At 43.5% G+C, this 23,158-nt stretch overlaps 1 protein-coding gene across 1 annotated transcript in view; it reads left to right on the plus strand.

The window, feature by feature from the left end:
• Positions 1-23,013, plus strand: part of USP13 (ubiquitin specific peptidase 13) — a 128,435-nt gene extending 105,422 nt beyond the window's left edge. Inside the window, exons 20-21 of the mRNA XM_082654287.1 lie at positions 15,433-15,517; positions 17,354-23,013. Coding sequence (XP_082510413.1) covers positions 15,433-15,517; positions 17,354-17,447 — 179 coding nt within the window. The 3' untranslated portion in view covers positions 17,448-23,013. The remainder of the gene's footprint in view (positions 1-15,432; positions 15,518-17,353) is intronic.
• The last annotated feature ends 145 nt before the right edge of the window (positions 23,014-23,158 follow it).

The following is a 23,158-nucleotide window of genomic DNA, read 5'->3' on the forward strand; positions in this document are numbered from 1 at the left end:
GACTCAGGGCTGAAATTTTGAAATGAGAACTGTGATGTCTCTGTGTGCTTGTGTCCTTGTATGTGTCTTTGTCTTCGGATAACATTGCTGAGGTTGACTTGTGGATGAGCTCTATTTAATTGGCGTAAAGAAAAGTAAGCGCTTACAAACCAAACAATTCTAAATACAAGAAAAATTAAGCTAAATGAGTTTCAGGTTCACGTGAACTGAGACATATTCAGTATTAATGTTTGTTGATCTAATTAATACAGACATGTCATTAGATCATCAGGTATAATACTTTTATTGTGCCTAGGTTTAATATAAGCTAAATAAAATCTTGTTATATCTGTTGCAAATTTGTCATCAAGGAAAGTAACTTGATGTGAAGATGTTAGACCTGCGCGGTCTCCTAGGAGTTTCGACTCGCCCAGGAAACAACAAGAGTCGGAAGTCGATGCAAAACGCAAGAGGTTTATTGAAAGCCGGTGCACCGGGGTTCCTTGGTCCTCACGCAGGAGGTCGAAGAAGGAACCCTTTTGGGCGCGAATATGTCAGTTTTATAGGTTCCCACTTCCCCGTATGTAAATTATAGATTTGGTTGTGTTCTCCTGCTGATTGGTCCCGGCTTAGGCTCGGACCAGAGAGGGAACTTGTCCCCAGCTGCCTGATTGGTCTTTGACAGACACCTTTTTTACATTTTGTTATCTCCCTCCTTCTCCCCAGCTTCCTGATTGGTCTTTGACAGACACCTTTTTTACATTTTGTTATCTCCCTCCTTCTCGGAAGGGGGCCGGACATCCTGGAAATTCACCCATTGTCTAAGAAGCCCCTATTGTCTGGAGAGTTCTTAATCATTAGCTGGAACAATGTCCCTCGAGTCCCACATTCCCCCCTTTTTCTTGTGACTATTGATTCCAATCATGGAATCTCAACCTTCTGTTCGTAAACTTTGGTACTGTTGTCTTAACATTAGAACTTGTACAGTACTGATACGTTCTCTAATAAATGCTATCAGGCGATTTAGAACACATGGTCCAAAAGTTAAAATCAACAATAAAACAATAAGAGGTCCCAACAGAGTAGAGATTAAGGTGGTAAACCAGGGGGACTTATCAAACCATGATTGAAACCATCCTGAACATTTACTCCGGTGTCCGGTATCCTCATTATGAGAATAATTAGCCGTTACAGTGATAAAATCCCAAGTTGAGGTGGGTTTCCAATTAGTATCCCCGGTAGTTTCACATCCCCAGCTTTTGCAATAAAAGTTTTCAGTTCCACCACATTTATAATTCAGAGATCAAGGGCGGTGGAACCCGGGGCATACGTAGAAAGTGAGGATACCAAGCATCATTCTTTTGCCTGCATTTTTGCAACCCGGCCCAAACCAATCAGTTTCCGAAACTTTGGAAGGGGCAGTGTTCATATCATGAGAATCTTGTGTATCCCAATAAGGTGCTCCTATAGCCAATTTACAAACATCAGGAAAAAGATCTGGCCACCAGGTCCAGGGGGGTGCAGTATGACTAATGGACCAGGTTACATCTCCAGTCTGAGAAATTACCTGCCAAGTTAAACGTTGGGGGAGGTGAGGGCTAAAATCACTTACAGTCAGTAAAGGCAGTAAAACCAAAATTATAAGTCTTAGGTTCGTAGAAGCTTGAGTTTGAGCGGGTTGTCGGTTCTTTGGGCCCGCCATCCTGATGATGCCGTCGCTGGTGCAGCCTTCACATGTGAAGCATGGATCCAGGCAGCGATGCCGTCCACTTTTATGGCCATTGGGGTGGTGAGGAGGACGGTGTATGGTCCTTTCCATCGAGGTTCCAACGTCTGGGTTCGATGCCGACGGACGTATACGGAGTCTCTGACTTGGAAAGGATGAGTTTCTCCCGGTGTTCCCGGTTGGTAGGCCTTGGCGAGTTGGGACCATATTTCTTTCTGGACCAATTGGAGTCCCAGTAGCCTAGCATATAAGTCAGTGTTATTTTGACAATCAGGTTTTATTTCTTTTCCTAAAGTGAGGAGGGGAGGCGGGGCACCATATAATATTTCAAAAGGAGTAAGATGGTATCGGGAAGGTGTATTTCTAACCCGGAATAGGGCCAAAGGAAGGAGCACCGTCCAATCGGTACCGCCAGTCTCCAAGGACAATTTAGTTAGGGTCTCTTTTAGAGTCCTATTCATTCTTTCTACCTGACCTAAACTTTGGGGTCTATAAGCACAATGTAATTTCCAATCAGTCCCCAAATATCTGGCCACATCCTGACTTACCTGGGCGACGAAGGCTGGACCATTATCAGACCCTATTACCTTTGATGCTCCAAATCGAGGAAAAATTTCTTCTAAAATCTTCTTGGCTACTACAGCAGCTGTTTCTTTCTTTGTTGGGAAAGCCTCTATCCATCCTGAAAAAGTGTCTACAAAAACTAAAAGGTATTTATTACCGTACCTTCCAGGACGCACTTCGGTAAAGTCCACTTCCCAGTAAGTTCCTGGGCGGTCCCCCCTGAGTCTCTTTCCAGTTTCAAGTTTCCCTTTGTGAGCATTTACCTGTTGACATGGGACGCATTCCTGCACAATTTGTTCAGCTAATTTTGTCATTCCAGGGGTTTCGTACCCGGCTTTTTGTAACAAGGCTACCATCTTTTTAGTCCCCAAATGTGTCCATCTGTGCATCTTCCTCCAGGAAACTGCTCCCATCCGTGAACCAGGTGAAATCAGCATCAGGGAGGGGCAGGTCCATCAGATCTGGCCTACTGCCGTGTGCTGCGGCTAGTACTTCCTGACAATCATGTATGATGGTGGAGCCTTCCAAGTCAGGATCAGGTAGCAAGGTGGCTGGATTGAGTCCTGTGGCTGGAGCAAACTTGATGCGATCTGAGTTTAGCAACAGGGTTTGGTAGTGGGTCATCCTGGCATTAGTTAGCCACCTATCCGGTGGTTGACGGACTACATTTTCCAGGGCATGAGGAGCTGTTATCGTTAGATTTTGTCCTAAAGTTAGTTTGTCAGCATCTTTGACTAGAACGGCCACTGCAGCGATTATCTTTAAACAGGTGGGCCATCCTGATGCCACAGGGTCCAATTTTTTTTTGACAAATAAGCAACTGGGCGATTCCAGGGACCCAATTTCTGAGTCAATACTCCTTTTGCAATGCCCTTATTTTCGGCCACATATAAATGAAAAGGTTTGGTTACATCTGGCAGTCCTAGGGCTGGAGCTGAAAGTAAAGCTCGTTTGATTTGGTCAAAAGCCCGTTGTTCCTTATCGCCCCAAACGAAAAGAGTGCTGTTTTTGGTTAGGGGGTACAATGGGGCTGCCAGCTCAGCAAACCCTGGAATCCATAGTCTACAGAATCCGGCCGTCCCCATTCCGGCAGTTTCTGCCCAGGCTTGAGGGAACCGAGTTACCCAATCAGTAACATTAACTCGTGAGGATGAAGGCTGCTCGTATAATTTATATTCATCTTCTAATTTCATAGTCAATATTTGAAGTAACCTTCCCTTATTATCAGTTATGGTGGGACCTTCTGGCTGAAAGTGGATTTGAGCCCCTACTTTGGAGAGTAAATCTCTTCCCAGCAAAGGATAGGGGCATTCCGGAATAATCAAAAATGAATGGGTTACTCGTCCAATCCCAAGATCTACTGTCCTTCGTGTGGTCCATGAATATTGTTTATTCCCAGTGGCTCCTTGTACCCATGACCTTTTAGCTGAGATAGGACCTTTTGAGTGGAGAAGGACGGAGTGCTGGGCTCCGGTATCTACCAAAAATTGAACAGGTTCCCCCTCCACTTTAAGAGTTACCCGGGGCTCGAGGAGAGGGTTCGAGCCCTGACTTTCCTAGTCTTCTTCTTTCAATGTTAAGATTTTGTTTTTGGTTGGCCTTCCTCCATTCTTTTTCTTAGGGCATTCTCTCGCCCAATGTCCTTTTTCTTTACAGTAGGCACATTGGTCCTTGTCTAATGGCCGCCTTCTGTCTGCCGTTCGCCCTTCCTGCCTATTTCTATCCCCTATATTTCTTCCTCCAACCACAGTGGCCAGTATCTTACTTAAATTCCTCTCCTGTCTCTTATCCCATCTTATTTCATGGGCTTCCTGCTCTTTCTGCTTTCTTTCTTCCTTCTCTTCCTCTGTTTCTCTTTTGTTATATACTTTATCTGCCTCTTTTACTAACTCCTGAAGCGAAAATCCCTGCAAGCCATCTAGCCTCTGTAATTTCTTCTTAATATCAGGGGCCACTTGATCTATGAAAGCCATTGCTATAGTAGCCCTATGTCCCTCCGAAGTTGGATCATAAGGGGTAAAGCGTCTAAAGGCTTCCATTAAACGTTCCAGGAACACAGTTGGCGATTCCTGGGGCCCCTGAGTTACTTCCCTTACCTTAGCCAAATTAGTGGGCCGTCTGGCCGCTCCATGGAGACCCGCCACCAGAGCCTGGCGATACATTTTCAGGCGCTCCCTACCTTCCAGGGCATTGAAATCCCAGTTTGGCCTGACGAGTGGGAAACCAGCATCAATCTCGTTAGGCAGCTGGGTAGGTTGCCCATTGGCGCCTAATACATTTTTTCTGGCTTCTAAAAGAACCCGTTGCCTCTCCTCAGTCGTTAGGAGAGTCTGGAGCAGCTGCTGACAATCATCCCATGTGGGCTGGTGGGAGAAAACAAGAGATTCTATTAAAGCGGTAAGGGCCTGTGGATTTTCGGAAAAAGTTGGGTTATGCATTTTCCAATTATAAAGATCTGCAGAGGAAAAGGGCCAATATTGGAGAGGTCTATTCCCTTGGCCATCGGGGGGGCCATATTCTCTAAGAGGTAGGGCAGTGGAGTCCGGGGAGATAGCCCTCCGGCTCCTAGTGCCCACTGAGGGACCCCTTTCTTCTTCCATCATGGATGGTTCCCTTGGTGCCGAGGGCAGTGGAGCTGGGGGTCCTCTAGGTGGTAGGGGATTCGGGGCCGGAGGATAAGGGGGTGGGGAGTCCAAAAGAAGCAAATCGGACTGCAGGTCAGGATAAATTGCCTTCGGTAGATCCGGGGCGTCGGGTAGCTTCTCCGTGTTGGGGTTTTTCTTTAAGGCTAATATTTCCGACGCTGCTGATGTATGCGCGGACGTACCTGTTGAGGAAACAAAGGGCCGGACCCACGGAGGTGGGGAGAGAATTAAATCTTCCCAGACCAAGACATATGGTACTTGGTCTGGATGTCCGTGGGGATCTATATTAAATATCTTAGACTTCAGCAGCTTAATCTTGTCTAATAAAAAGGATCCTTCGGGGGGCCATCCTATCTGAAATGTTGGCCATTCAGAGGCACACAAAGTCTGCCACTTTCCTTTCTTTACCTCTACCGAAAAATAATGGGCTCTGGCCCGAACTTCGGTCCAATAGCTTAGGGTAAGGGAAAGAGAAGTCGTCATAGTTTGTCCCATTGTCGTCCGTCAGAGAAGAAGAATAGACCACAATACAGAAACAGTTAAAACTCCACGAAACACATATACGTATGGGCCACTGCGAGCTCGCTTCAAAACCGAAACTTCTTCAGATGGCAGTTATCACCAAGGGAACTGCCGAAACCGAGTGAAGGGGAGACAGACTTTGCCTCTCCTTCCAGATGAGCCACGAGGGCGTCCCCTAGGGCTCATGGACGCCGGCTATTAGCACGTCTGCCTAGCCAGAGGTCCGATACAGATTCCATAATAAGCCGATTCTTACGGCTTTCCTCCGATAATGGCCCACAAAGAACAAGGGACAAACAGACAATCAAGCTCGAGCTTACCTGGTACCTCCAACTCCCGATGTTCTTGTGGTCCGGGGCGAGTGGAATCCCGGACGAGCCCCCAAATGTTAGACCTGCGCGGTCTCCTAGGAGTTTCGACTCGCCCAGGAAACAACAAGAGTCGGAAGTCGATGCAAAACGCAAGAGGTTTATTGAAAGCCGGTGCACCGGGGTTCCTTGGTCCTCACGCAGGAGGTCGAAGAAGGAACCCTTTTGGGCGCGAATATGTCAGTTTTATAGGTTCCCACTTCCCCGTATGTAAATTATAGATTTGGTTGTGTTCTCCTGCTGATTGGTCCCGGCTTAGGCTCGGACCAGAGAGGGAACTTGTCCCCAGCTGCCTGATTGGTCTTTGACAGACACCTTTTTTACATTTTGTTATCTCCCTCCTTCTCCCCAGCTTCCTGATTGGTCTTTGACAGACACCTTTTTTACATTTTGTTATCTCCCTCCTTCTCGGAAGGGGGCCGGACATCCTGGAAATTCACCCATTGTCTAAGAAGCCCCTATTGTCTGGAGAGTTCTTAATCATTAGCTGGAACAATGTCCCTCGAGTCCCACAAAGAAACTTTTAAGAAAATGCAAATGAGATAAGAGCTTTAGGTGAACTTCAAAAAATAATTATCTTTTGGGAATGTCTATCTAAAATTAATCTCTCCAGATATTAGACAACTTGAAAGTTAGAATTGTGCTAAAATGAGTTAAGTGATGGAAGGTTTGGAAAGTGGACCCCAAGAAAAGAGTTTTGTTCATGGTCAGGATTGACTAAGTTTAAAATAAGTTTGAATAAATAAATTTTAACAGTAAGCTGTTGCAAAACTTGAATGTGGCTTTTCTCTTTGTTAAGAAGACAAGGTTTCTTAGGATTTTGAACTGCCTTTGCTAACAGATTTTAAGTTTCTCTACCTTTTAAGTGATCTGTTCTATATTTGCCTTTGAAATCTTTTATTGTTACTTAGGTTAAGTGAATAACTATTGTTTCACAGTGACCTGTGATCCTATCTGACTGTTTTAAACCCTTTTGACATTTTTTTGACAAAACTTCCCAAATCAAATTATGAAGCTCCTTTGACCTCTAGCTAACTTTGGTATGCTTCAAAGGGCCCCTGAAACATCCCAAAGAGAGATATTAACTAATTAGGTTCACTTGGTATGTTGAATTACGTGGGAAGTGTTGTCAGATAAGTAATAAATCTTCTTGGGTTATATTGTATGGCAGATGATACAGGTATTCTAGAGATTATATGGAGTTCCTAAAATTTGGTATGTCCTGGTAAAATGTTATCAGTCATAATTCTAGTTATTATCTGAAAGTGATCCATGTCACAGCAGTAACCAAGTTGCTTTGTCAATTGCACTGTAATCAGATTTAAACGTGCCTTCTTAAGTCTTTGGTCATTATAGACAGTTATGGTTTCACTCTGACGCCTTTGCAAAAATGCTTCCTCTTCAAGAAGATTTATAGAAAGGAGCTTTGGATAAATACAAGTTTCTGACTTTCAGACCATCGTGGTGAACTGGGTAGGAAATCGAAGAGTTCTAATGGGAAACCTGATGGCTTCATAAAGCTGTTAACAAGAAGGATTTAGTTACATAAGGCTGAGTAAACTGGTGAATATGGTTATAATTTTTATGATTTCTGTCTGAAAAATGGTTTAAATCTGTGTTTTCCAGGTATAAGAAAACCTTCCCCTTAAACTAATTATGACTTGCAGTAATTTGGTAAATTATACCTTTGTAAGCCAATTGTTTGTAAGCCAATTGTTTGTGCTTTGTGTCTCCCTGCTGCGCTCTGTCTTTGTCAGTGTTACTAGCGGCATTACTTATATCCCATCTATTTTATAAGATTGTTGTCTCTTAAAGTACCCAGTGCGTAACCAGGCCTCCAACAAAACTTCTATGGCTAAACGTCTTGAGGAAATAGGTCACATTTATAACATAAAATAATTGTAATAGTGTGATTCTAGGTATGGGAAGAAGCAACAAGGGAAAATGTCTCCTGGATCATAATTAGATAGAGGATCCAGAGAATCTTTAATTATCAATAGGGCCTAATCCGGAAACTAGCACCTGGAAACTAGCACCTGGAGTGGCATATCAAGAATTTTCACCTGATCTGGGATGAGCCTCCCAGCGCCGTGGGACAAATTTGATCATGAAATGTCTCCCAGTATTGGTCAAAATCCTGACCAAGAGGAGAGGATCTGAGAAATGAAATATTTCCTGCCACATCAGTCATTAGTGATTGCAGCCCTCCAATGTGAGCCGTGGGCTCTGAGGAAACTCAGGGTATGAAAATACAGGATACAGGCCCCAGATAGCTGAGGTGCATATCAGGGGAGTGATTTCAGTGCATTTTCCCATACATAGAAAAGGGCTAAATTCCTTAACTTGAGATGGTGCCTCCTGGGATTGAAGCCCTCAAAATTCCCGCTGAATAGATCATAACTCTCAACTTTTAGGTTGTGAATACTTTTTTAAGACTACAGGAGTAAAGGAGACACTTTCCAGAGAGGAACAAAAGAAACAACGTTTGGAACACTGGCACTGATGGTGAACACTCCCAGGAAGATCCATCTGACTTTGTCACCTGTTTTTCTACAAGATTGTGGAATGGACATTGACAGTAGGGAATTGCAACAGGGAAGAGCCAAACCTGATTACATGTTGCATCTGTTCCTTTTTTTTTTTTTTTTGCGGTACGTGGGCGTCTCACTGCTGTGGCCTCTCCCCCTGCGGAGCACAGGCTCCAGACGCGCAGGCTCAGCGACCCAGCCGCTCCGCGATCTTCCCGGACTGGGGCGCGAACCCGTGTCCCCTGCATTGGCAGGCAGGCTCTCAACCACTGCACCACCAGGGAAGCCCGGATCTGTTTCTTTTACTTTAACCTTTGCTTTCCGACGCTTTTGTTCACTAAAGGGATACTGTCTATATACATAATGGCCTGCCTTGGGGAACCTTGCCCCTCTGCCTGAATGTTAAACTAAAGTGCCTTTGTTCAGGCAAACATCCGGACCCTCTCCACCTGTGGATGGCTACAAGAAAGAAGAAATGAACACATCCCCTCCCCAGGCTGGCCATTCCAGGTGATATTTGCAAAACTTACGGCCTTTTTACTTTTCTTCCTCATCTCCTCCCCATCTCTGTGCTATAAAAGAAACTGGCATCCAAACCCTGATAAGATGGTTATTTTGAGACTTTAGTCTGCCATCTTCTCGGTCTGCGGGCTTTCTGAATAAAGTCGTATTCCTTGCCTCAGCACCCTGTTTCTGACTTACTGGCCTGTCGTGCAGTGAGCAGAGCGAGCTTGGACTCGGTAGCACAATGACAAAAGACTTAAAATGGCATGGTTAAACATATTATAATGCAACTGGTAAGAAACTTGGTTATTTCTAGGACAAACAGCATCTTAAGATAATAACCAGAATTATGACTGGTAACATTATACCAGGATATACCAGATTTTTAGGAATTCCATATAATTTTTGGAATATCTATATTAATGACATCTACCCATATAATATAACCTAAGAAGGTTTATCACCACTTATTTGACAATGTTTCCCATGTAATTTAACATACCACATAAGTCTAATAGTTTAATACCTCTCTTTGGGTGGTTTCAAGGGCCCTTGGAAGCATCCCAAAGTTAGCTAGAGGTCAAAAGAATTTCATTTAGAATTTGACTTGGGAAATTTTGTCAAAGATAGCAAATGGTTTTAAAACACTTGGTCACATAGGATCATAGGTCACTGTGAAACAATATCTATTCATTGAATCAAAGTGACAGTAAAAGATTTTAAAGGCAAATACAGAAAGTTACAACAGATTACTTAACAGATAAAGAAAGTTATAGTCTGTTACCAAAAGCAGATCAGTGTTCTAAGAAAACTTTGGAGGGGGCATCTGCAGTGGCTGTTGGCTTGATCCTTGTAGAACTGAAATGGGAGGCAACATACACACAGGTGGACCTCGTTTTATTGTGCTTCGCTTTGTTGTGCTTCAGAGACATTGTGTTTTTTACAAAGTGAAGGCTTATGGCAACGATGCGTCAAGCAAGACTGTTGGCGCCATGTTTCCAACAGCATTTGCTCACTTAGTATCTCTGTGTCACATTTCGGTCATTCTCGCAATATTTCAGACCCTCCACCAGCAAAAAGATTACAACTTGCTGAAGGCTCAGATGATGGTTAGCATTTTTAGCCTTAAAATATTTTTAAATTAAGATATGTACATTGCTTTTTTAGACATAATGCTATTGCATACCTAAGAGGCTACAGTATAGTGTAACATAGCTTTTATTTATATGCACTGGGAAACCAAAAAACTTCATGGGACTCGCTTTATTTTGATATTTGCTTCATTGTGGTGGTCTGGAACAGAGCTCACAATTTCTCTGAGGTATGTCTATATATATTCCACTGGAGAGAATTTTTTGATATCTTTCCCAGACAAAAATCTACAACTTAACAAGTAACTTCACTAAGTTTGGAAGCTTTCTTTAATCAGTAGTAAGTAGTGAGATGAACTAAGTTCATTCCCCTAGACCAGGGGCCAGCACATTTTTTCTCTGAAGGTCCAGATAGTAAATGTTTCAGGCTTCACGGGCCATACACTTGTCGTCTCATATTTTTGTCCCCCTTCTTTCCCCCTTTCTTCTGGGCAGCACAAAAACAGGCTGTGAGCTGGATTTGGCCTATGGGGCATCGTATGCCAGTCCCTACCCTAGACCATCCTTGGGTGGCCTTTCCTCCACATGATACGAAAGGGCATTCTGCCTACCCCTTCTGCTTTCCAAGTTTGCATATCATTTTTCTGACAGTGCTTTCTCAAAGAATAAAATCAAGTTCAATCCCTTATTATGTTGGGTGGAGGTGGTAAAATTTTGATGTTAAAAAATTCTTCGTATTAGAAAGGTTGTGAACATGTTCCTAAGTTCAGAAAAGGATGGGATTTGTTGGGAGAGGGAAGTGGGGATGCTAGTTTCAGACAGTTTAATTCTGGCTCATTAGAGGGACTCTGTTGGCCAAAGTGGTTTAGGCAGTTTTGTGCAGTTCTTCCGGGTACTTTGAAAGCTTCCCTGTTGAAAGTCTGTTAGCGCAAGTTCTTTTGCCCGACGCGCAGTGAGACCAAACAAACCGAGACATCAGAGTTTGGAGCAGAGAAAGGTTTATCGCAGGGCCATGCAAGGGAACGGGTTGCTCATGCTCAAAAAATACCCCGAGCTCCCCCCACAGGTTTCGGCAAAGCATTTTTTTTTTTTTTTTGCTGTACGTGGGCCTCTCACTGTTGTGGCCTCTCCCGTTGTGGAGCACAGGCTCCGGATGCGCAGGCTCAGCGGCCATGGCTCACGGGGCCCAGCCGCTCCGCGGCATGTGGAATCTTCCCGGACCGGGGCACGAACCCGCGTCTCCTGCATCGGCAGGCCGACCCTCAACCACTGCGCCACCAGGGAAACCCTCAGCAAAGCAGTTTTAAAAGCCAGGTGAGGGAGGTGTGTCGCAGGTTATGTGATCAGCCTGTGCACAGTTCTCTGATTGGCTGATGGTGAGGCAACAGGGTGGTGTCACAGGGGTTGACATTATCAATCCTCAGGCTCCAGTAGGCCTGGGGGCCATGTACTCATGATCATCAAGTAGTGAACATCTTCCATTTGGTGCGGAGTTTTCACATCTGTAAAACAACTCAGGAAATGTGCATCAAATACTGTTGTCTAGGTACAGAGAGTAGCTAAAGCAGAGGATATGGGGAGGGGTCTGTCCCGGGAAGGCCCCATAGAGTCCTGCTCGGTTACAAGTCAACAGTTTTGAACTGATTTACCTTGCTTAAAAATGCCTTTTCTAGCTATATAAAAAGGGGTCTCTGTACTTTTTGAGAGTGTGGTGATGCTATTTTTGGAGGGAGACCTTTGGGAACAAGGAGAAGAATCAGCAAGTGGCTTCCCTGTCTGGTTTATTCACCTTGACTTTCTCTTTGGAAACAAAGATAAACTGAGATTTCTTACCTGTTGAATTTTTGCAGATTTATCGAGATTCTCTTTTGCTGTTGGTTCCTAGCAGGAGGGCTTGAATAATGCATGGAGCGGTCGCTTCTATTGATAAACACAGTTAATTTTAATTACAGGACTAAGATTTATGCTAATATTTTTTTCTTTACTTTTATGATTTTGAGTATACACGTGAATTAATTGCTTTTAACTAAAGAGGGGGAAATGCCTTTGGGGGCTTAATGACATGTTTGGGTGTGTTGGAGTGTATGGATTTGTTCTTTTCTCTATGTCTGTCTATTTTGTTAACATGTTGGCTTGTTGGTATCTGAGCAATGTTTCACTGAAATGACCCTGGCTTATGGTGAGAAGTGCTCATTAAATACTCTGTTCAGTTATTTAAGGCATTGTTTTGGGGGACAGTTTCTTGTGAGGGAAAAGCCTTCTTCGGAGGATCACATACTCTCTTCATTCCATGAAAATTCTAAGAGGGCAGCCACCTTGTGGGAGACCAGCCCCGTACCTCTCAAATTGAAGATTTGGAATTTGATATAAAATTATTCCTAGAGAGCTTTAAAAACCAACCAGGGTCTAGGAACATGAAAAAGTCTCAGCCTACACTCTCTCTTGTTTACTAGGGTGGGGATGGGTTCTTAGTGATGGGGAACACTGGGGAGGGCCGACAAGGGTAGGGTCCCTGGATCACTAAGTGCCAGGCAAAATGATTGTCATTCACAACTGTTTTTGCCTGGTTTCTGTTTCAAACCTGTGATTTTTTTTTTTTTTTTCGGTGTGTGTGTGTTGGGGGTTGTCAGCTGATGTGATAGCTAGTGACAAAAACTTAGTTAAGGATGGGAAAGGCAATCCCCTCTGGTTCATTTCTTTTTAAAATAATTATTTCACTAATTTATACCCCAATTTATACTTTGGTAGGGGGTTTATAAAAATGTATACAATATGAAAAGACAGAAAAACAAGTGAGGACATGGGGTGAAGGGAGCCATGCCTACTGCATGCTGAGCACTGTTCTCTGTGTCTGGAATTCTGGAATATTCCAGTAAACACAACAGACAAATGAAATTAAAAATATATATATTTGGTGAGTTTATAAAACTAAAAAAAAAAAAAAAAACCCCAAAAAATCCCAAACAAACTTCTCATCCTTATGGAGCTATGTTCTAGCCTGGGATAAAAGGAAATAGACAGTAAGTAAATACACAAGTATGTGATATGGTGTTATTTTGAGCTCCGTGGACAACAGTAAAACAAGGTTGGGGTGAGGGTGGGGTGGAAGGAGGGAGGAGTTGCTATTTATAAGGAAGGCCTCTCTGAGATGACATTTGATCTGAGACCTCGATGAAGGGAGGACTGGATCATATGGCATCTGAAAGAAGAGTTTCAGATAGAGGGACCGTAGGTGTGGGGCTTGAAGCCCTCTCTGTCAGTGAGAGGAGTAGCCGGTGTGTTTGAGGAGAACCCAGGAGGCCGGAGGAGCTGGAGTGGAGGGGGGAGAGTGGAAGGAGGTGGAGGGACCTCATAGGTCATTGTTAGAGTGAGATTTGCAGCCATACTGAGAGTGGTTGGTAGGGGTAAGGGAGGAAGCAGGGAGCCCCGTTAGGAGGGGAGGCTATTGTAATAATTCAGACAAGAGATGATGGTAACTTGGATTGGGGCTTACTAGTGCAGGTGGTAGGAAGTCGTTGGATTCTGCATATATTTTGAAGGAAATGCTGGATATATTTTTGGAGGATTTGCTGATGGATTGGATGTGTGTAAACAGTGGGAGAGAGGAGTCCAGATTTTGTCCTGAGTTACTGGGAAAATTGAGATGGATAAAGCTGAGGAGAGAATGCTCAACAAACTGGGAATGAAAGGGAACTTCCTCAACCTAATAAATGGTACCTACCAAAAAACCACAGCTCACATCGTGCTTCATGGTGAAGACTGAATGCTTTTCCCCTAAGAGCAGGAACAAGACAAGGATGTCCACTCTTGCCACATCTATTTAACATTGTGAAAGAGGTACTAGCCATGGCAGTTAAGCAAGAAAAAGAAATAAAAGACATCCAGATAAGCAAGGAAGAAGTAAAACTAATTCTGTTTGCAGATGACATGGTCTTGTATATAGAAAATCCTAAGGAATCTACTTTAAAAACGATTAGAACTAATAAATGGATTCAGAAAGGTTGCAGGAAACAAGACCAATATACAAAATTCAATTGTAGTTCTGTACGTTAGCAGTGAACATTCTGGAAATGAAATTAAGAACATAATTCCATTTAATGCCATGAGACTGGATGAGATCAACCAGAGAGGGAAGGGGTAGGGGAGGTGGCAGAGAGAGGATGAGAATGTACAGGGTGTGTGTGTGTGTGCGTGCGTATGTGAGAGAGAGAGAGAGAGAGAGAGAAGAGAGAGAGAGAGAGAGAGAGAGAGAGAGAGAAGATAGAGAGAGGGAAGAAAGGCTTGAGGTCAGAGCCCCAGGTCACCAATGTTTAAAAGTCAGGAGAAGAGGAGAAGCCAGTGAGGCACCTGGAAAACAAAAAAGACAGCCATGTCCTGGGGGCAGATGTTTGGGGAAGGAGGAGAAGTGGTCCATAGTATGTGATGCTCCGAAGGCTAAGATGAGGACTGGGGATTCACAGCTGAATATGTGGATGAGCATTGGTGACCGGCAAGAGAGAGAAAGAATGAGAGAGGGAGGAGCGAGGAAAAGGGTCTGTCCAGAACCAGTACACTTGTAAAACACAACAGAACTTGAGTACCAAAAACAATGAATATGCAAGCCCATTTTTTTCCTTAATTAGATTCAACAGACATGAATATTCCTCTCAAATTATTATAAGAGTCTGTAAACGCTAACTCAGTTTCTGTACCTGTCTCGTCGTAGTCTGCAGCAGTTTGCGGAGTTGCACTGGTGCCAGTCTGTGGAAGCCACTTTGCCGGTGTTGTGCAGGCCTAGGATTGGCTGGGGGGCGGTGGGTGGGGGAATGAGCTGAAATTCCTTCACCCTGGATTTGGTACAGCATGTGCTGTGCAAGATGACAGCAGATACTTGTTAGAGAATAAACATCCATCTTAAGCTCCAGGAGGCTATATATCTCCTTGTTCAGAAGGCATGAAGCCTGAATTTTGGTCCCATGGAGGTTATAATCATGAGCCAGTCAGAAATCACAAGATGCATTTCTGAGCATTATCCCTTTCTACAAATGATAACACCTATCTGCTGTCTTCCTCCTAATCCTGACATTTGTGTGGTATTTTAGTCTGAATTGCTCATTTAAGCCTCATACAACCTTGTGAAGTGGGTGGATTTTTCATTTCTGTGAAGAAATGGGCTCCGGGAGATGAAACAACTTCTCCACCCTCATGCCGCTTGGAAGTGATGGAGCCAGGACTACCCTTTGAGACCTGTGAGCTTGCCACCAGACTGGGCTGTGGGACTTTTAATCCCCTTTCAGATAGGAGCTTAAGGTCAGCTGTAAAGTTCATGTCCTGCTTTGTTATGAATTTGCAGGTTGAAGTTGCTGTCCCTTTGGGTAGGTGGGTGTGTTCTCAACGTAGTAAGTAAATAGACTTTCATTCTGAACAGTTGCTGGATTACACTCTCGTTGGCTTTAAATTCTGGTCAGAAGTGCTGTTGATTTCTAGAAATGCTGCCTTGTAACTGAGTTGTTTCCTCTTTCATAGTGTATGAATTATTTGCGTTCATCAGTCACATGGGGACATCTACCATGAGTGGACACTACGTTTGTCACATCAAAAAGGAAGGAAGGTGAGTCTTTTTGAGAAGGTAAACTAATATCTATGTTTTATTGAGGACCTGCTATGTACCAGGCACTCCACTAGGTGCTTCATATGTTATCTCATTTGGTTTTCATAATGGTCTTGTAGGGATAGACTCTTAAAGCCATTTAACATATCAGGGCACTAAGGCTCAGACAGGCTAAATAGCTTGATGTTTGCAGCTATGTCAGAGCTAGTATTCAGCGTCACTCTTCACTGTCATAGCAAGGGGACCTCCCAAAGTAAAGACGCATCCCGCAGCAGAATGTGTGTCCATATTTGGAACCTCCCCAGGGTTGCCAGGTTTAGCCAACAAAACGAAACAAAACAAGAAAACCAGGATGCCCTATTATGTTTTTCAGATAATGAATAACTTTTTAGTATAAATATGTCTCAGCTGTTGCATGGGACATACTTGTATTAAAAAAGTATTTGTTGCTTATGTGAGATTCAAACTTGACTGGGTATCCTGTGTTTTATCTGGTAACTCCAACACTCAGTGTTTGCCCTATTGTAGCTTTGGCTTCTTAAGAATTGTTAGGTGTGTGGTGAGCTAGGAATGAGACAGTTGGGGGGGTGTAAGGCCGCTGCTCTCTTCAGAACCTTCTTCTGGGGCTGGATCCCCATGGGCCCCACTGGTTTCCCTTCCTTGAGTTCCCACTGAGTGGCCTGGCCTGTGGGTCAGCACCCCTGCTTGAGGCAGTGCTTGGGCCACATGGACACTGGAGAAACACGTAACCTTGCCCTCTCCTGGTAGGACGTTGACCTTGTACTGCAGGAGTGACTGGTTCCCAGTCAGGAATCCACTGTGTTCCTTTTTGGTGTGTCTTTTAGTCTTGTCTTCTCAACTTGATTAATAAAATAGTTGAGCACAGGAACTTGATTTATAGTGAATCCTTTTTATTACCAAGCATGATAGCTCTTTTAAAAATACTTTTCTTAAGAAAAATAGCTTAATTATAATTTAAAAAGCCATGAAATTCATTATAAGGAATTTGTAAAATACAAAAACATACAGAGAATGTGTTATTTGGAAGCCTAGAGAAAACCATTGTCTGTATTTTGATACATTTCCCTTTGTTTCATTGTTTTCACTGGGAGAGAGGGTATGTGTATGTCTGTATTTACAACTTTTCTAAAAGCTTAAAGTTTGTACACAGTACGTACAATTTTGTAACCTGCTTTCTCCCACTTCATATTATATTGTGATTATTTTCTTACTTTACCAGATATTCTTCAAAGATATTTTAATAGTTGTATAATAGTTCACTGCATGTCTATTTACTTCTGATTTTTAGCTAGTTGTTTTTTTTTTTTTTTGCGGTACGCGGGCCTCTCACTGTTGTGGCCTCTCCCGTTGCGGAGCACAGGCTCCGGACGCGCAGGCCCAGCGGCCATGGCTCACGGGCCCAGCCGCTCCGTGGCATGTGGGATCTTCCCGGACCGGGGCACGAACCCGTGTCCCCTGCATCGGCAGGCGGACCCTCAACCACTGCGCCACCAGGGAAGCCCTGATTTTTAGCTAGTTTTATACCTAAGGCTGAAAAAAACACATACTTCTTTGACTGAAGTTCTGAGGCCATCTATGGATTTCTACAAGTGGAAATGTTTGGAGGCTCCTTAGGAACTACTTTTTGATTGAACTTGAGAATAAAAAAGCAGTTGTAATTTCCCACCAGCATTCTGTTTCTTTTTATACAACAGACTTGAGTTTGGTTTATCTTAAACCATCTTGATTAGTTTAAGTATGGTGCAGTAACTTTCTCCTGCAAAGTTTCCTGGAACTGACTTAAATCCATCAAATGCTTCTGTCTTTTGTTTTCAGATGGGTGATCTACAATGACCACAAAGTTTGTGCCTCAGAAAGGCCCCCTAAAGACCTGGGCTACATGTACTTTTACCGCAGGATACCAAGCTAAACCTCAGACGTACAAATTGGCGAGAAGAAGCCATACACCTTTTTAATTTGCCAAAAAAAAAAAAAGTAAGAAGTTGGGACAGCCAGACATGAGGGAGTACATGGGGTATTTATAGTTTATTTAAAGAACATCATTTGATGCCTTCTGAAGTAGAACCGGGAGGAAATTTCTATTAGTGATGATACACTACTGTAGATAATTTTTCTTTTTATAAATGTTTAAGAAGAGGATGGTTAAAAAAAAAGTATTCCTGTTGCTGGTGGGGGATCTGCCACTGGCGCATCAACAGCAGGAAGTGCCGCCAATTCTCTGTTCTGCTTTGGGGGTCGGCGATAGTGGCCTCCAGAGGAACCAAGTAATGGGGCCAGTCGTGTCGCCTACCCACCGTAAACAAAAAGCCCACTTTCGTTTCATATCGAAAATCAGTAACTGGGCTGGGCTTTATTTGTGACATAAGTTTTTTTCATGACACACAATGATTTCTGACCTCTCCATGTAGAGTAGATTAGAACATCTACAATGAAAGATATTTTTAATTTAATCATATCAAAATTCATAATACGAGTGTGTGAATGTGTGTGAGAATGCGACTGAGAGTGTGAGACCTTTAGAGTCAACTAGAAAATCTGTGACGGGTTGGTTTTTAAAGGTTAAAATAGTTGGTAGTAAGCATAGCTGGAAAAAGCAAGTCAATATTTTAAAGAAACTCTAACTCAGGAACAGTTTAAAAAATTAGTTCCCCGCTTAGATTTTCAGGCGTCAAAAGGGCTGTTGTCCCTTTCAGTGCTGTCCAGAATTCAGTTGGGTTTGTGACATTTGGTCGTGTGAACGCAGATGCCCCCAGCAGCACAGTGTTGCTCTTTGCCAAAGGAAGATGAATTCTGTTTCTCAGCAGCCCTCCCCCAAGGCATAGTCATGTGTACTGTTAGTTAAAATAGCTGATCTCTTCTTACCAGGACACGTGACAACTCGCTGGAATCATGTTAAGTGCCCCAAATTTGTCTGTAATTTTCTCATCCCCAGCTCTTTGCTTGTCTTCATTTCTATGTGTTCTGGGGCCAGAGTCTCATCTCTGCCCTTTGTTGGCTAATCACCTCCTGACTTACCTTCACTGCTTATCTGCTGTGACCAACAGTGTGGTCTTCAGCAGTTTAAGGGTTTCAGATGCAAAGAAACTTTATATGACATTATGAAAGACCATCGTTTCCGTTTCGGTGTTTCAGCATTTTAGTTGCAACCTGGGATTAAATCAGAGTTTCAGATGTGATGAAAAAGTGGAACGATAGTGCTCTGTAATTTTCCTACAGCTCTGTACCAAATGCTAGGGTCTCTGGAATTTCTATTTCAGATTATTCAGTCAAATAAAAAAGGACTTATTGCTGTCTGCTTAATATGCATTTGATTGGTAGAAAGGATCTTCCTGGAGACTGTAGGAAAATAAAGTAGAACCAACTGGGTGAAATATAGCACAGAATTCCACAATTCTGTGAAGTCTGGAAGTTGGATTATGACATGTGAGTTATGAACAATCAGGGTTCTGGTTATGATTGGGGCCCTTCTCACAGGAGACGTGAGCAAGGGATGCAGAGCCCGAGGCCTGTGGCCCGTGGACCTGGGTGTGGCCCGTAGCTGGGCAAGTCCCTCATCTTTCCTTATGTGCACAGTGGTGTGATGACCCCCTGCCCTCTCTTTCCGACTGTGCTTTGTGGACCTGGAGAGATCTGATCGCTGACCATTTGAAGAGCAGCAGGTGGTGTGCCCAGTGGGTGGGCCCTAGTAGAGCATGCTTCCTCTCGTCTCTCCTCTGACGTTTTCTTCAGTTCGGGAACAAATGAGATTGGCAGAAGGAGGGAGCTCATGGGGCAGTAAATCTCTACTAAACTCTGCCCACTGGTGTCACCTTTTCACATTGTCTTGGACACCTCAAAGCAGCCCCGCTCGGTGACACGAGTCCCTGATTCCTGCAGAAACCCCCATGCTAAGCAGCCTTACGGAGTCCCGTTTCCTTAGGGCTGTAGTACCATAGAATAGTGACTCCAAACACACATCAAAAGTGACTTCTTTTCACCGCTGTTACAAAGGGAAGGCCTTTTCTGGGGGTGGGAGGGGGATTGGGGCTTTGGATTGAAATGTGGACAAAGTTGGCATGTGTATTTTGAGCAAATTAAAAAATTTTATAATAAAATCTTACAAAGTGAACGGTGTAAAGTCAGTATATAAGATTGCAGGCTCCACATTACTTAATTCATTAAGCAGAAAAAGAAATTTAGCCCTTTTGATACCTAAACCTATCGTAAGAAAGTGGAATATGGCTGCTTTTTTTTTCTCCTCACAAGACAAAGGGCTATTTCTACAAGGCAAAGTTTTGTATATGTGCTGTTCTTTATTTCAGATTGAGAGTTGGGAAAACTGGAGCAAATATTGGTTTTCTTTCATGCTTATAAATGTATTTGTATGTATATCTTAATATATTCAAGGCAGGCTTCCCTGGAATCAGAGTGTGGAATATACTGCTTAATTTTACACACGTATGTCGAGATTATTTATGACTAAAAACTGGAATAATGTGTGTATTTTGTCAACTGCTCATCAGCCTGTTAGGCGTCTTCTGTGTGAGGTGTGGTGGTGTAATTGTGAAGATTCTCACTGCGTGGGTGTATGTGTGAAAGAGAGCACTTTCTTCCTGTAAATATCTTTTGATATCCATTTGTGCAGAATCCTGATGAATGTGTCTTTGGAAAATACAGCGTATCAAAGTTTTTGTTTTGTCAATTGATCTAAATGCCCACACAACTAATCAGAAATCCAGTTTGGTTCAGATTGGGATGTTTTTTTCCAAGGGGAGAAAAAGTATGGGGGAAGGACTATTAAAGAAGAGTCATGTTTTAATGCCATTTTATGTCAACATTGCTTTAATGTTCTGAATTGACTTGCTGTTTTCTCCCACCTACAAGAGAATGTGCTTGCCATTGCCCCGTGTTCACCGTGGGCTGTAGGGCGTAGCTTGAGCCTGCTACTCCCAACATTGTTTTTTCCCTTGACCTGAACTGGATGGAGCCTTACCTGCAATTCATAGTGCGAGCACCTGCATTTGTAGCCCGACTCCACTTCTAAGTGTGGTGGGGCCGAGTCGCTTTACCTCTCTAGGCCTTTTTCCTTAAAATGAGTGGGTTAGACCAGATAAGCTCAGAAGTCCCTTTCTGCTCTAGCATTCGGTTCTATTTTTATTTTCCTGCAGTTACTACCTTGGTCAGACATGTGAGACGCGAGGGATCACATAGAGGTTCGATGTTATGGTTCTGGTTTGTTACAGCTCTCGCACCCCACTTTAGAACCTGCCTCGTTTTTAGTGTTTGCCACCCCAACTTCTACTGCCAATTTCTTGGGGAATTACTTTCTTTGGTGATTATCCCATTTTTTTCTCCCACTCCTGAAACTCTCCACTTCCCAGTCGGTAAGGTACTTTGTTACCATCTTCCTCAAAAATGAAAAATCTATTTAAAACACCACCTGCCCTGACAAACCTCAGAACTACCTTCCGCTAACTCTGTAACCTTTCTGGAGTATTATCTTACTCTAGTTGAGTTATAGCTATGATCCTCAAATAAGTTTTTCTACCACAGAAAGGATGTCTTTTCATCTGGTAGGCATCACTGTTGCTAAATGACATCATCCGTGTGGGCCGTCAATGGGGAGATGGCCAGTGTTGGGGGCAGGATAGGGGGATAGGATTAGATAAAATGTGATTCTATCCTTCACCTAAGGTCAAAAATCCTAGGTTACAGAACAAGATTCTGTACCCTTAAGTTGATGTATAAGATCGTCCACACAATGCCATGGAGATTCCCTACTCAGTAAATCATCCTGAAAGAGTTTGTGTCATAATTCTCTAGATCTGTGCTGTTCAGTACAGTTGTCCATGGCCACATGTGGCTGATGACCTCCGGAAATGTGTCTTGTGCACATTGAGGTTGTGCTGTACACAGGAAATGCACGCCAGATTTGGAAGGCTTGGTACCAATAAAAGGGAATGTAAAATATTGCATCAATATTTTATAATGATTATATGCTAAGATGACCATATTTTAGATACATCAAGTAAGATGATATTAACGTTTCACTTATTCCTTTTGATCTCTTTTTAATGTGGCTACCAAACAAATTGAAATTAGACACGAGTTGTACTTCTGTTGGACAGTGCTCTCCAGACCAGGTGACGTGAGGAGGCAGCGAGGTGCCATAGGTGTGGAAGGCGGGGGTCTGCAAAGCATCCAGACAGACAGAAGCAGCACAAACATTTTTTTTGGAGTCGGGAGCAATGTGAGGCACAGAATGCCTTCCAGAAAGCAGATTTTTCTGCATGAGAACCAATATATATATAAGACCCCAATTAAAAACCAAAAGCAAACGAGCCCAAACCCTGTTTCTTCAGCTTTGTCTAGAAGCTGCCAACTCTGCATTTATTTTTCAAGCATCTTCCAGGTGCCAAGGATGTTAGCCACCTGAGGGTGTTGGGCAGATGGGTTTCACTTTGGGCAACATTCTCTTGTGGTTTCTCCTCCCCCGGTATTGTTTTGTCTGTTCAGAGCTGGGTGTGTTGAAATACCATGGAAATCTGGCCGCTCCTCCTGGCCTCAGCTGAGGCTGATCCTGTGGCCCGCGCCTGTCTGCTTGGCAGGTTTTGATGTTGGCGCCTGAAAGAGTTTGTGTTTATTTTGCACTAATCACAGTTGTAGTTTAAAATATCTCAAATGTTTTGGGAGACTATTTGCCTGTGATGGAAAGAGAGATGGATGATTTATTGCTTCAATTGTTTTAAAATTAAAAGCTATTCTCACAATCTGAGGTCCCTTTATGGCTCTCTCTTTTTTTTTTTTCTTTTGCAAAATGCCACGTAAACCGATTCTGCCCTTTTGCAGGTTCTTATCCATCAGTGGAACAGGTAACTTGAGACAGTGACTAATTTTATTTCTTTTCAGGGCTTCTTTGTGTGGCCCCGAGGCTGCCAGGTCCCATCAGTAGTGGAATATCATCGATGGCACGATGTTAACTCTGTGAAGGAGGGAGGGGCAGGGCAGGTGGGAATCTGCTGTCTTTCTCTACTGGGTGCCAAGTTGAATATTGGAATCGATTGTGAGACCTTTCTGTGGTTCCCTGGCTCTCAGTTTGCTGGTGGCTTCCTTAATGCAGGTATAAGCAGAGTCAACACTAGTTGCATCAAGGGATTTCAGCATTTTTATGACATTGTGTTTCTAGGCTGTAATGAGTTTCCTATTGCTGCTGTAAACAAATTACCACAAACTGAGTGGCTTAAAACAATACATTTATTAGGTCAGAGGTCTGGAAATGGGTCTCACAGGGCTAAAAGCAAGGTGTTGGCAGGGAAGCCGTAGGAGAAAATCCATTCCTTCTTCCAGTTTCGGGAAGCTGTTGGCATTCCTTGGCTCATGACCTCCTGAGAGCATTGGCGTCACTCCAGTGTCTGCTTCCATTGGCACATCTCCTTTACTGGCTCTCCTGCCTCTTTCTTACAGAGACCCTCGGGATTACATTGGGTTCACCCAGATGGTCCAGAATAATCTTCCCATCTCAGGATCCTTAACTTACTCATAGCCGCAGTGTTCCTTTTGGCATGTAAGGTGATTAGGATGTGGATGTCTTTGGGCGGGGGGGGGGGGGGGGGGGGGGGAGGAGCATATTTTGCTTACCAT

The sequence above is a fragment of the Grampus griseus genome (assembly GCF_964374135.1).
Source record: "Grampus griseus genome assembly, chromosome: 5".
NCBI lineage: Eukaryota > Metazoa > Chordata > Mammalia > Artiodactyla > Delphinidae > Grampus > Grampus griseus.